We start from the raw sequence: 14724 nt of genomic DNA on the forward strand, positions 1-14724 counted from the left end.
AGGTTTGTTGAAACTCAACATCTAATCTGTCTGAGCTTGAGCTGTTTTGCAAAGAAAAACAGAACATTTCAGTCTCTAATTGTGTAAAGTTAGCAAAGATACCTGAACAGACTTGGAGATAAAGATACAAGACATACTCTTCAGATATTTCTTTTACTTCCACCTCACTGTTCTGTGACATAGAGTACACATAAAATAGTAATAGATGACAGACTCAATACTGCAACCAGCCCAACATCCAGATGAGATATATATGTTATCTGATTCTATCTGACCTAGCTACAGTATCTCGACATTAGAAGTAAAAACTTCTTCTTTGGGCGAAAAAGAAACTAATAATGTAGTAACTTTGTAGCCCTTGGAGAAGTCAAACACGTGGTTAAGAAAAGCACTAAACCTAAGTGCAAGCAAAGGCCAGACCACTTTTATGTTTTAATATGTTATGAGAGTATGGCCAGAACAATAAATGCTGCATCAAGAGGCTTGCAGCTGCCAGGATTTCTCCCCACAGAGAAACCAAACAAAGATGGTTTTGGCAGCCTGCACACACACTACCTGGAGGAGTAATAAGAGCTACACGACTAAGGTTGGCAGCCAGGAACTCAGGCACAGTTGTACTAGTCCAGTAATCAGATAAGGTTTGCACACCAGACAAACAAAAAACCCTTCAAAGACTCAAGGCCCATTAACTGAAAGGTAAACCATCAGCCATATCTTTCAGTTCAGCAGCAGCCTCTGACACCACAAAGCTCACAGGCTATAGGGTTTCATGGATGTCAGTAATGAAGAGTCAAATCAAAACTATATATTTTGTTGTAGTTATTTAAAATAGCTAAGCATCACATTCATATCGTTTTTATTTTTTGTTCCTACTTGAAATTAAAAAACAGCCGTAGATAGTTACTATGCAAGTCCACTTATTCTGCAAATTTAAAGAGCCAGGAAAATAATTTATGTTATATTCATGTGAGCATAAACGAAAAGATGAGACATGGAGAGAGACACAGACTTCTCTTGGCAAATTGTTAAACTCCCTCTGGTAGCTTAATTTCACTTGAACATTGCATATAATTCCCACAGCGCTAAGTAGCTTCTCCATTGGTAAGATTCATTTGAAGCTCAGGTAAATGCTCTACTGCCAACCGCGCTCTAGTCTAGCCAAGCCTACAGAGTGCAAAAGTGCATTTCCATTTCCAGTAGGGACTAAAAGCATAAACATCTGAATTTTCAAACACCAAAAAAAAAAATGTCTGTCAAAAGACAGCTTTTCTACAGTTAAGTGTTATAGACATCTGTTAGTATGTGAGGAAATAAGAGTCCAGGTGAGCTATGATGGCAGGGTTTGGAAGTTTCCCTCCTGATTCATGCCGCCCATCGTTAAAATGGTTTATAATCATACCCCCAGAACCAGAGTCAAATATACAGGCAACTGACACATGGCTATAAATACACCTGTACAAGCAGTCTCATGTCTTACAGTTTCGACCCACCAAAACATTTTCCCCCGGATGCGGAGTCAATATCAAACAGCAATTACCTCCGCAAGAAACGACAAGTTTCTCCAACTGCGTAGCAGGCAAAAGAAACGGGGTGGAAATCACAGGGATTTGGCTGTCTTATTGTCTGCGACTGAGAAAACAGCTGGTGTTGTAAGGATGGCTGCAATAATACAGAAAGCCTGGACAGATTGTAAATCTACCAAAAGATTTACCTTTTAGTAGAAAAAAAATCACAATTTATCAACCAGGATTTTCCAGTTTTGTTATTTTAGAAACAGGGAAGAGAAATTGTTTTACAAAATGTAAAAAAAAATAGTTAAAAAGATGAAAAAAAACTAGAAAAAGGTGCAAAGATTATATAGACAAAACCAGTCTAGTTTGATTATCGCTATCAGAACCCATTGTGATGTCATTGTTGGACATGAGATCAGCTAGACGCGATCCAAAGGATCTTGAGCTGCTTGAGGTCGTTTCTAGACAGGTTTTAAGCTTTCAGTCAAGAAAATGTGGCATGCTTAAATAATAAAATATACAGAGAAATATGAAATTTAGATAAACTGATGTTCCGAATATATCAAAAGATATGCCTTTTAGATTTGCAAGATTAACGTTTAAACATACAGGAGACTTGTTGCCAACGCGTGCTGTCAGAGAGAACAGAATGCTGTTCAGCATCTTCTTCTGCTGGGATAGTTTGGTGACAAAAAGGTGAAAATACAAGACAGATGTTTATGCAGATGTTGATAGCAGTGTAGTTATGTTGGACTGCCGCAGTAACAATAACTGAGAATGCAACATAAAGAATCTGGTATTGCTAAGAGTCTGTCAGTAGAGTTTGACACCAGGTAGGAATATTTAGAAATTACAAAGAAAGACTGCGGTTAAAGATTACGTTTCTGAAGCTTGGTATAACCTATGTGGTTTATTCATATCTGCTTTTACAGCACCAGGACACATTTGAAAAACAACATTAAATATTTAAGTAAAAACTCTTTGGATTGGAAACAGTTTCTATTAGCATATATTTAAATATAGGTAGGTAATTGACTGAAACCCCAAAAATCTTAGATCAAAGCACCACAAAATTAGAGAAAATGTTATCTTATTGAAAGAGGGAAGATGTGGTAGTGTATTCTCTCTGCTAGATTGTTTTTAACAAATATTTCCCTTTAAAACAAAGTAAAAAAAAAAAAAAAAGATAAAACAGCATAGAAATATAAAAGAACTGTCAAGTTCAAAAACCCTGTGGTGAAAGTTTGCTGTTTGTGTGAAATGTTCCCAAATTTCTTACAGAATTTTAAAAAATATATTTTTGCTATCATATAAATATCAAGTTTAATAATAACACTTCTTCATCTTTAAGCAGAGAACCCTAAATTCAATTCAACAATGCAAGATATCAAACTATTCAAAAATACTGTGGGAAGAGTCTGCTGAAACATGAAACATATACCAGCATGTTCATCTTTGACCCAGCATGTTGGTAATATTATTTTATTCTCTAGATAAGTTGGAATGCAGGAGATGAAATAATATATTTTTCTAGTTATGCAGAAAACACCCCCTCACCTCCATGTTACATTCCCTCAAAACTGATTATCAGAGCAGCTCGCTTTAATTTACAGTGAAGGTAAAGTTACAAAACAAAGTCTCACCTTTGCTTCACTTTTGTTGCCCATTGCAGGTTTTATTAGAGGCTGGCAAGGACTCTGTATGTGAAGCTAGGAAAATTTACATTATTGACCTGCATCTAATTTCATAATGGTGCCTTAGTTTGCTTGCTGGAAATGAAAAAATCTTGTTGAAAGCATTTTTCTTAAATTGGTAGCTGGTATATATATATTTTTTAATAAATATTGGCGCCAACAACCTCGCAAAGCTGCTGAAAAGCCTCCTGGGGACGTTGAGCATATAGACATCTTAGGCTTGGCCAGGTGCTTGGCTGGCCACAGAATCTTTCTGCACATGTAAGTGCTGCACTTGAATGCTATTCTAGAAGAGGGATGACAAAGAAGGATGTGATGCCCCCATTTGCTTTAGACTCATATGTGTACTTAGAGTCTAGAGGGCGGATTAGAACCTTGGCTGTAGCCAGAACAGCTGCACTAACAGCGGGAATGAATCTTTTGCTGCCTCTCTACTCTTTTAGACAGGAGATCAATTTTGTTCCATTTGCCTCAGAGCTGTTTACTTCAACATCAGTGCTCAAGCCTTTTTCATTATCAACTCCTTTGGGGAGACACGAGGAGTTGACATGATCTTATTTCTCCTCACTCTTCATGTTTCGACAACATTAATTCATTTTCCATATCAACCTCACCATGTTCAGGGCAGTGGGAGTTTTGGAACTGTCTTGGCTGACACTGACTGAGATGTGCAGCATGCCCTGGACAGCTTCGACAAGGTCAAAACTAACAACGAACTGAACTGAATATGATTGTGGTCAATTTACAATGTATTTGGATCGTCTTAGGAAAGTGAAACAGGCATAAGCAAAGAAGGATGCAGTAATAATATAGTAAGTCTACAATGTATGGTCACAGACTCTATTTAGTTTTGAACTCTGGCTGAACAATGGTATTCACACGCACTGGAGTTTGTCACAGTGCAAACACTATCTTCCATAAGTGCTTCAAATCAATCAATATCAATAATTAATGATGTTTTGTTTTTTTTGCTTTAAAATTTTGAAATACTGGCAAACTGGTGGTGTGACCTTTCCTGTTTTATCCACATTGTCCTCTTGAGCTGTTGCACTTGAGAGAGGTCAACACGCCGTTGTCTTTTTATTTTTAAGTAGATGTGAGACACAGTGGCAAAACACCACATTACTCAACAGGTGGTTGCTAGGTAACCAAAGAGTGAGCGAGTTAATTGATTCCCCCCACCTTGCTTAGCTATTTGTTTTGTTTTGGGTTTTTTTTATGTTGAACTGTCTCTAGAGGCAGTATACTGAATGGAAGTGCAAAATTATGCAAAAAAAAAAAAAGATAGGAAAAATTTTAAATTGCTGTTTATCCAATCTGACTGAGTTTCAGCTAAATTTAAAGGATTTGCTTTCAACATGATCAAAACCAGTAGAGACACAGACGTAGAAAAAGAGGGTTCCACAACATACTGACTCAGAGGATCAACATCCATACACACCACACTTTTAGGATTTTTGTTTACAAAGGATTGAAGAAATGTTTGTATTTTTCCACTGTTCTCATTGTAACATGGAAAAAAAGTTCAAGGAGTATGAATACTTTTGTAAGACACTCTCTACACCACTCTTTAATACTTTTAAATGCTTTGCCATTTTTCTGCACAGGTCATAACTGGTCATAACAGTAACCACAACACACATATACTCTGACTCTGCAAATTTGGCCCGCCTTCTACAGCTTCAGAGAAATGCCTAAAGCACACCTTTGTGTTTATTTAACTGTTTAACTTATTTTCAAACATCACTGATTCTTCATTCTGGGAGGAAATGTGTCATCTTTAAACATGGGAGCTAAAAAGACACCCATGACTGACACTGTCACAGTTAAAGCCATCAGTAAAGACCATGAAATTGAAATTTAATAGTTTCAATGGAGAGGGACGCCATTTAAAAAAAACACTTCATGCTGTAAGGAGTCATTTTCAGCAGCTGCAGTCAATACTCCAGAGTAGTACGGGTGAAAAGCTCCCAAGCTCAGTCTCTGGTTACACTCGAGGCTACAACAATTTGCTAACTTTTTTAAACACGTAGCATCCTCCATTTCAAAGCAGACTGGAAGGATAAAACAGAACGGAATTGACTAAATAAGAACCTCACTGTGCAGGTTTTAAAGAAAGCTATAGATTTTGAAAAATTTGATCAACGTTACTGGAAAATTACAGATTTCAACAAAGGTGGAGTAAAATAGGAAAGTCTCGTAGTTAACATATAACTTACAGAAATCAGTTAGTCTTTACTGATAAGAAAGAAATAAAAAGCACAAAAGGTTACTCCCAGCCATAGGGTCTTTAAAAAAGTTAGCAATCAAGTTTCTTCAGGAATCTGTAAGCTAATTTGCAGCAGCAGGATCCCAGAGAAAACATTACCCAGTCAGAGGAGGAAAATGAGAAAAGTTCAGCGTTGGGTCAGTGAATAAAGAAGTTAAGAAATTAAGGAAGAAAAGCCTCTAAAAAAAGAACTATTAATCTGTGCATCCCTTTACGTTTATTTCAATAGCTGTTCTTTTTATGCTCTTAGCATATTGATTGGATCCCTGCAGTGTTATGAGTCTGTAAATCTTCATTAAATACATGACTTGCATCTAAAATTTCCACACTAAATGTCTGCAAAGAGCAAATGTGTTTTCCAAACTTGGCTTACTGTGGGATTATAAACTGGCTTCTGATCTATTATATATTTTGGCAATAAAGCACAGGTTGACAGGTTGTGTGGTTTTAATTGAGCATAAACTTTACAAGAATCAGGGTGTGCCGTGGTGGAGGGGTTAGCGCGACCCACATTCAGAGGCAACGTGTCCTCGATGCGACTGTCGTGGGTTCGACTCCCGGACCCGACGACGTTTACCCCATGTCTTCCTTCCACCTTTCCAGTCAGCCTACTTTGAAAAAAAAAAGGGACACTAGAGCCCACAAAAAGCCTCGCAAAAAGACCCCTTGCGAGGCGATTAGAAAAAAAAAAAAAAACTTTACAAGAATCAGAACTAAAAGTTTATATTTAAACCCCCTTTCAAACACAGCTTTTTCATTTTGGCTTTGTTTAATGAATAATGACAGTCTGTTGTGTGGTTTTAAACTCTCTTAGGATTTTATGTAAATAATTCTGTTTTGTGTTTTTTGTTTTCTCTTGTTTTGTCTATGGTTTTAAGGTACAAATGGAAAAAATCCTCTCCATAAATTTATGGATGATATTACTACTGTAGTAAGGACTAAAATATGAACTACTGTGATAGATTTTAAATAATCAGATGAAGTTACTGTTTGGTCTTTTAAAAATGTAATAGCGATTATCAACTGGTAGCTCAATTCTACTGGTTTGCCATTGTACGTTCATGCAAATCCAATTTTGTCCATGAGCATTCAAGCTTTAGAGCCAGAAGTCATGTTTTTACTTTTAAAAGTAAACAATCAACGCACATTTTTTATAACCAAATATTGTTTAATCACTTCAATTATATGACTAAAAAAGTGACTTTTTTTTAAGGTAAATTTTGAATGATTTTGCTAGAATGCTTAGCTTTTTGGCTTCATTGTGACCTGCCTACAATATATAGAGTCCTCACAGCAGCCGTACTTTCACAGATTGCCAGATTGATAGGGGAGTGAAGAGAGGCCGACAGGTGTTCGGAACAAAGGAAATCAGGAAGATATGGGAGCCAGCAGCCCAACAATGAGAGCCTGCAGATGTGAGATAAACACCAAGGAGGAAGACTGCACACCCAAACATTTTCTCTCACAGACATAGTCAGTGAAATACAAACAAACACAATATACAAAAACATAACGGCCACTGACATCAGCATGTTCTGAGTCCCTTGATAATTTTATGGGTGAGTTGAAAAAGAATTTCAAAACCTTTCCTGAAGCCACTGTCTCTGCTGTAAGAATACATCCAAGTTCAGGCACTTTTACACTTTGTACGTGGCATAAAGAACACTTCTAGAAAAGAAGGGCAATTAGAACGAAAAAGCTGGGGTTTATTTTGATTCCTAAAACATTTCTAAAAATGTAAAAAGTAGAAAAAAAAAATTGCCAAAGAAATCACTGAACAATCACAGCCCTGTAATTTATTGGACTGATTGCATTTTAATGCACAGTTACAATCAGTGAAATGCTCTCTTACCATCATCCATATCTGGAATGATTATGACTCTGGCTGTGGGGAACTCTGAGCTGAGGCGTCCTCCCATGGGCATGCTGAGGGTGACATTGAAGCTTTCCTCATCTTCGTACAGGGAATCATCAATTATCACTATCCGACAGGATTTCTCTATCTCTCCCTTGTCAAAGCGCAAGATGCTGTGATGGTCCTCAGGCCTAGAGATGTAATCAGAGTAGGACAGCACAGTGGTGGGGACAGTGCCTGTGGCGGAAACTGAACGGGCAGAAAAGAGAATTACAGAATACAAATTTAATGAGCTGAAATTTGACACAATACAAAGCATGATCTGTTGTATAATTTGCCATTTTTTTTCTAACAATATATTTAGCTCTTATTGACTTAGCAATCAAGTCTGCCATGCATCTGAAAAAAACAATATTAGTAATTCAATACAAAATAGTTAATTTTCTGTAAAATGTTTATTGAAGCTTGTTGCTAATCTTAACTCTCCAGATCAGAATCTCATCCAACAAATCCAAACCAGCAGATTATTTAATTAACATCTAAATAGAATCATTATCGTCATTTATATACTTTACAACACTGATTACAGGATCTGCGCTCATGGATGACCGGACCAACAATGTTTAGGTTGACCAGTTCTAACCTGCGACCAGCTGGGAAAAAAAACTTTCTTTTTCCAATCAGTGAACCTGATCACTGTGATGGAAAGGAAGGAAATTGTTGCTGAGTGAAGAACGTATTTTCAACTCGGCAACTTTGTCGCTAGATTTAGCAAGTATTCAGTCCTCTCTGGCAATTCAGTGACTTTCTCTGTGACTTTTCACTTTTTATTAATGTTTAGTAATGCTGTTCTTGCTAATCAGCCTCATTGCTAAAATTAGTTATCGATCAGTCTGTCTTTTCTTCATAAAAATGCTTTATACTGACTCCTCTTAGAATGGTTAGAGAAAAAAACCTTTGAATGCTGTTTTATATCGTTTTATGTGTGATATTTCAAAGAAAAATCTGCATTGGGTACAAATGATTGGAAAAGCGCTATATAAGTTCAGCCCATTTTACCATTTAACTGTATCTGTCAAAGCTTTATAAAACAAAGTAAGAAGAAATCTGCAGCGTCTGTACCGGTTACGCAATACTAAAAAACATTAGGATTTATGAAAACCACATGCCAACAATAACTAAGACAGCATTAATGTTAACACACACAGGTAGGTGTTACCTTGCTGAGTGTAGCAAATAACCATAAGCTCTTGATTCACATCCCCACGTCTGAGTACAGGGATGAGCAGCTCACCAATGTCCTCCTCTATGTTGTACACAGCTGAGGGTATGAACACTGTTGATTCTGTATGTTGGAAAAAGTTAAATACTCACGTTCAATCTGTTTGCACTGTAATACAGGAATGCAAAAAGAACAACATAATTACCATATTTGCAAACAGATTTGGCACTTTTTTTGGGTCCTCACACCATAAAAAAGAATTTGTGATGTTTGGACCTCTTAAATGTGGAAAATGTCATGTGATTTTAAAAAAACATCTTTCTAGTTTGCTTTTTGCTACTCCGATTTGATTTAAGTGTTTTCTTGGAAGACATTTTTTGTTTCAATTTCTCTTCCTAAACTGAGAAATCACATTTTCTTTAATGGACATTTTTTGAAAACTCTTTTTTTTTTGTTTCCTTCCCTGTGTTTTGTAGGTCATTCAAAACATTAATAATTTTGCAGCATTTCAGTCACAAAATCTTTTTAAGTGGCTTCAGCTTCAATTATCAGTTCCTCTGCAGGAAGGTCATTGTACTGCTCAGGTAGTAAATAATCCACATCTGTTGTCCTTTCTTAACCCAGTGCAAACAACACATAATATTCTAGCTTCTCTCCACAATACTTAGTTTTTCTGAATTTCAGCTAATGTAGTCGGTCTGGTCTGTAATAATTTATTCTCACTGGTTCTACGTAGAGGTCCTGCAGCCTTTCTAAGCATATGCTCTCAGAAAAAAAAAATAGAAGAAATATTTTTATGCCTTTGGAATTTATGTGACCTTGACAGGCCAAAATACTTTAAAACTTTGAAAACTATAAACAGTAGAATGCAATAATAATCGATGTAGCTGTAGGACGACAGAGGATGTTCAGGGCATGAGGAAAAAAACAAAACCTTTTTACTCAAGAAAGGCAGCTGACTTTTTTTTTCTTGACGGGCCTCCACCTCCAAGTGTTTGCCTAAAAACAAGCTTTTCATAAACATGTTAATTATTATACAATGTCTACAACAAATTTCTGCTCAGTAAAGACCTATAGGATCAATATTTGCTCTTCTCTATTCCAGGTCTACAAGAGTAAACCTTTTTTTTTCATGAGCTCCTTTTTATCTGTTCAAGCTCTGCTTCTTCCATATTATCATAATGAGCATTTCACATGAAGTTCATAACCAATCTCTCTAATAATGTTCCATGACATTTGAGGAAAGACAATACCTTCAAAGCCCATACTTGTCTAAAATTAGAACCTGTACCAGCCTTCATAATACGGTAGTGCTCAGTATTTTTACATTGTCAGCCCTCTTTTATCTTCTGGATTAGCGCTGTATTTATAGAGCTCTGATGCCCTCAGGCAGATGAAAGATGAATTTCCATGATCAAATCCAAACATGAAGCTAGCTTTGATAAGGGTTGAGGGATTTTTTTTTTTTTTTTGAAACTGAGCTCTCTATTATTTAAAAGACAAACAAACTATAAGAAAATTGCTGGTTTAGCCAGTTTTGTACAGTACCTATATGAACATACTGCTTGTCAGGCTTTTGTGTTTTGTTTAGTAGAGAAACAGCGTGTGGTAATTCTGTTTTTTGTTGCCACTTCTTCAAAACCATAATTGACATCTTTGCTTGTCAAAAGTAAACTTCTAAGTGTGCTTCAAAACCATACAAGAGCTTAGTAGAAATCAAAGACAACCGTAGCAGTAGGTATGACTTTAAACCATGATGAGTTAAGCTGCAAACATATTTTTGAGTAAAATAGTAACTGACCATCATCTGGGTCCAGGATCTCCACTGTAGCAACCTCTGGGAATTCGAGAGCAGCCATCACCGGGTCGGACAGAACAATTTGGAAGGTTTCTGACACCTCATACTCGCTGTCTGACAGGATTCTGACTTTCCAGGTGGCTGTGGTCTGGCCTGGGTTGAACTGCACCTGTTTCTGAGCCTTCCCACGGAAGTCTTTGTCCTTCACTGCAGTATTATCCTTTGTGCCGATGCCTTAAAGAAAGATGTGGATTTTTTTTTTGTTTATTATCATCTTCTACAATCTATGTATGTGAATTTTTAATCTTCACATTTCACCTTCAGAGGCTCTGTGCTCTCTTGCCTACTTTATTGTGCCAACTGGATTTTATGATTTAGGTAAAGTTAACTCTTAGTTTAGATAAAGGATGTGTTTGTGAGCTATTAAACTGTTGTTGTGTTGTTTGGTATATGAAAGCCATGTACAATTTTAATAGAGTATCCTGTATGGGAAAAAACAAAGGATCAAAAGGGTTTAGCTTTCTACTTTCATTTGACTTATTTAAGAAGCTGCTGTAAAGTTTTATCTGGGTGGATTCTCTGGTGTTTTGTAACCTTGGAACTTTACTTTTTCTTTACCATTTTTCCAATTCTAATCTCTCTGCCTGATAAAACTCTGAAGTAGACCATCAACCAAGTCAAATTTTGATAACGTTTTGCTCTTTACTCTATTTTTTTCTTATAAAAGCAGCACACAACTTTTGATAAATAGTGGAATTCTTTTATTTGTTTGGTAGCAACAAGATGATATTAACTATTTGATATGCCACTCACTTTTTCCTCTGTTGTTCTTTTGTAAGGCTGAGTTGATATTTGATGACCAATACGACCAGCTGAGTATGAAATCCAAAAAACTGATAAGGGGGATACATTTTACACCTGGATAATTTTTTAATCATCCTGGCCAGAACAAAATAAAAAATGTAGAAACCAGCCTGATCTCAGCAAAAATGGTCTTAGTCTTCCATGCAGTTTCTGACCTTTTGTATGCCCACTGTTTGGCTGTATACTCGTAGTCACCATAGCGGTGACTCTGGCATGATTCCTGTTGGGTCAGAGCAGTGAGGCCAGTGAAATGTCACACAGCGCCTCCATTGTCTTTGCTAACTGACTACATAACATGCATCAGAGCTTTGGAAAGAAAGCATGACTGCACGCAGCAGCAACAACAACAAAAAAAAACATGTAAAGACGTTAGGTAGCTGTGCATAAAAAATGTGAAACACTGCAGAAGAAAAGGAAATGAAAACTATAATTACTTTGTAAATATAAACAATATATCCAATAATTTTCAGGTTGAGGATTGCAAAGTTAGCAATTCTTATAAGCTGCGGTTTCAGTATTTGATGAAAATGAAACTGGACTTTGATATGCAAGCGAAGATAGTGGGAAAATGCTGTTGCACGTCTATGCTGAGATAAAACAGTCACACTTAATGGGGCTTAAAAGATCCCCAGCCTTCAAAGAGCCATGAGAGGAGAAAATATAATTTGCCTGAATTCTATGCCCCACACGAGGCCTGCGTTCAATGGCCCTGATCACAGCAGTTTTCTAAGGATTCATGACAGGTGGGCTAACTGTAGCCTCCAAACTGGTGCAGCCCTCACTGTGTACACAGAGAAGTGAGGCAATAGCCCACCACTGGGGGCATGCTTTGATCAGAGGTTGGCATGGCAGGTCAAATTAAGCTATCCTAAGTTTTCATGAAAAGGTTTTTTATGAGAAACTTTCTCAGCGAGCAGTGAGAATGTCATGGCAGCACTTTGATTTTTTACATATAAAATCAAAGATCATTTTTGCTTTTGCAAGAGATGTTATGATATAGCAGACTTTATTGAACTATAAGATTTTCTCTAAAGTATTTCTGAAAAAAAAAAACTAAGCATAGATGCTGAAAATGACCAGTTAAAATGTATTGATACAGAAGACACCCAATGTCTAGAGAACAAAGATGTACGCATTTTATGTTTTTAAGAAAATGGCCCAATAAAAGCTTATGGCACCTTTAAAAGAAGAAGCAATAGAGTATGAGTCAAACTAAAAGATTAACCTTTTAAATAATTCAAAAGCATCTGTGAGTCTACACGCACAGTAAAAATCAAACCAGAATGTTATTAACATTTACATTTTATGTTTTACTGGTCTAATGGTTACTGGGACCATTAGAAAATAAAATATAAAACCGGCTGAAATGATCTCAACAGCTTTAGCAAGAAGCCATTTTAATTACAATAAAAAATGGTACCAGTAGCAAAAATTTGAGACTTTGAACAAACAAGATTTAAAAAGTGTTTTGTTCTAGTAAATTCACGGCTTGAGTTCATCCTTTATAGTCACTAACTTAGGCCTTATGCATGTGAACACACAGCTATTATGGGATTGTCCGTTGCTATTGTCTGATTGAAACACAAACACTGGCCGGATGAGAGAGGTTAAAGGTCATAACCTGAGTGACCCTACTGAATTTCTGAGCAAGTCTTACTTTTGTCCCAAAATATATCAAAGAGTCTGCTTGTCTTTCAGTATAATGGCTTGCCAAACAATATCTTCTTTGTGCACTTCTTTGTTAGAATCTTAAGTTATGGTTTTAAAATAAAATCTGAGGACCACAGTTTTCATTGCATTGACATGATTTTGTGCTACCAAAAAAGGCAGGTTGAGGAAAGATCTACTTACTAACAAACGAAGTCTCTCCCAGGTAACCACGACGTTTCAGCACCACCTCTAGGAACTTGACCTCCTCGTCCACCACATAGTGTTCCTTTTCCAAGGAAATCCAAGCCCAATTTAGCCTGAACTGCTGGTTTCTCAGCTTGTTGCCTCCTGCACATAGAAATGAAAGAAGGTTCTTTAGTTTACAAAGCTGCAAAAGAAAACATAGTCAGATAACCTAGCCAGGACTGAGTATTCAAAATATATTTTTTAAATGAACACGGTGGTTGTTTTTAGTCTGGAGCAAAAATTTAATATCCCTGATTAGAGTGATTTCATTGACATCTTAGGAAGTTGATTTTGAGTCTTAGCCAGGACTCAGTGGGAGGTATGCGGTGTGCAAAACCCTTATGTCAAAGAAACAAAGTTTGTGCAATCTAATTGCTTTATTTCTAATTAAGATGAAGGGTGTCTGTTTTCTGGCTGAACTGAGATGTTTTATTCTTCCCTTTTGAAGTTCTATTCAAAGACTATAAGCTCAAAACACCGAAGGGCAAAACTGCTACCATTTGACCATAAAGACTCAAAGCGCGGGCACAAAAACAGACATCAAACGTGCACGGATACACAAACCCCACCAGAAAACATTGGAACAAGCACACACAGTGACGCATAAAGAAACTGCATCAGACTTTGATATTTTAATTGCTATAGGAGTAGCTAACAGCGTAAATAATGGCAAAGGTTAATAAAAGTTAAAGCCTGCACAGTGAGACCTGCTGGCTTCTCCTATTAGGAAGGAGCCATGAGAGATTCAGATGAGTGATCCACTAAACAGCTAACAGTACAGAAAGTGGTGGGATAAAAGCAAAACTGCCAGGAGGGTTCAGGAACAATGCAGAAAGAATTCAGAGTGCTGCTGTTGTTTATGTTAGGCACAAGTGAAAGTCTCTGCACAGCACCACCCTTATTGTTATGGTCAGTAAATCTGTCACCTCCAGCCGACCACTTCGCTGCATTCATTTCCTTTTCTCTTTAAGCGCCGTAGAGCCATTACACTTTCACCATGGGTGTTGTATTATGTGTAAGGGAGGTTAGGATGTATGGGGTGAGTAGGCGTGTGTATGTGTGTGTCTTTGCATTTGCACCTTGTAAGGTCTTATAAGGCCCCCTTTAGGAAAATACTGTTTATGGGTAAGGGATTAGATTTAAGATTAAGGTGTGTATTTGGTTTAAATTAGGGTTAGGATTAAGAATGTACTGGTAGTGGTTCAGTTTAGGTTGAAAGTCTGGGTTAGGTTATAGAAATGAAGGGAAAATGAATGGAAGTCAATGCAAAGTCCTGATATGATGCATGTGTGTGTACTTATTTATATTCGTCTTAGTACCACTTCTGGCATATTTATTAACATTCTGAAGACCAATGTGCCTTGTGGAGATCAAAGCCTGTTCCTAATCCTGCCAATATGAGGTGGGCCTTGTTTAGGCTCAGGGATTATATTTAGCATTAACTTGTGAATTGAGTTTTGGTGAAGCTTAGGGATAAGAATATACTAGTAATAATTAGGATTAAGTAAAATGTCTGGGTTAGACATAAATGCAGTTACTAAATTGAATGGAAGTCAACACAAAGTCCTGATGTAGATATAAATATAAACAAGTGTGTGTGCCTGAACAGGTATTA

At 36.9% G+C, this 14724-nt stretch overlaps 1 protein-coding gene across 1 annotated transcript in view; it reads right to left on the bottom strand.

The window, feature by feature from the left end:
- frem2b (FRAS1 related extracellular matrix 2b) overlaps positions 1-14724 on the bottom strand; it is a 62643-nt gene that overhangs the window by 18205 nt on the left and 29714 nt on the right. Inside the window, exons 3-6 of the mRNA XM_032590317.1 lie at positions 13065-13211; positions 10353-10583; positions 8549-8674; positions 7327-7578 (exon numbers count right to left, since the gene is read on the bottom strand). Of these exons, the coding sequence (XP_032446208.1) occupies positions 7327-7578; positions 8549-8674; positions 10353-10583; positions 13065-13211 (756 nt within the window). The remainder of the gene's footprint in view (positions 1-7326; positions 7579-8548; positions 8675-10352; positions 10584-13064; positions 13212-14724) is intronic.

This window comes from Xiphophorus hellerii, chromosome 18 (assembly GCF_003331165.1).
Source record: "Xiphophorus hellerii strain 12219 chromosome 18, Xiphophorus_hellerii-4.1, whole genome shotgun sequence".
In the NCBI taxonomy this organism is placed as follows: domain Eukaryota; kingdom Metazoa; phylum Chordata; class Actinopteri; order Cyprinodontiformes; family Poeciliidae; genus Xiphophorus; species Xiphophorus hellerii.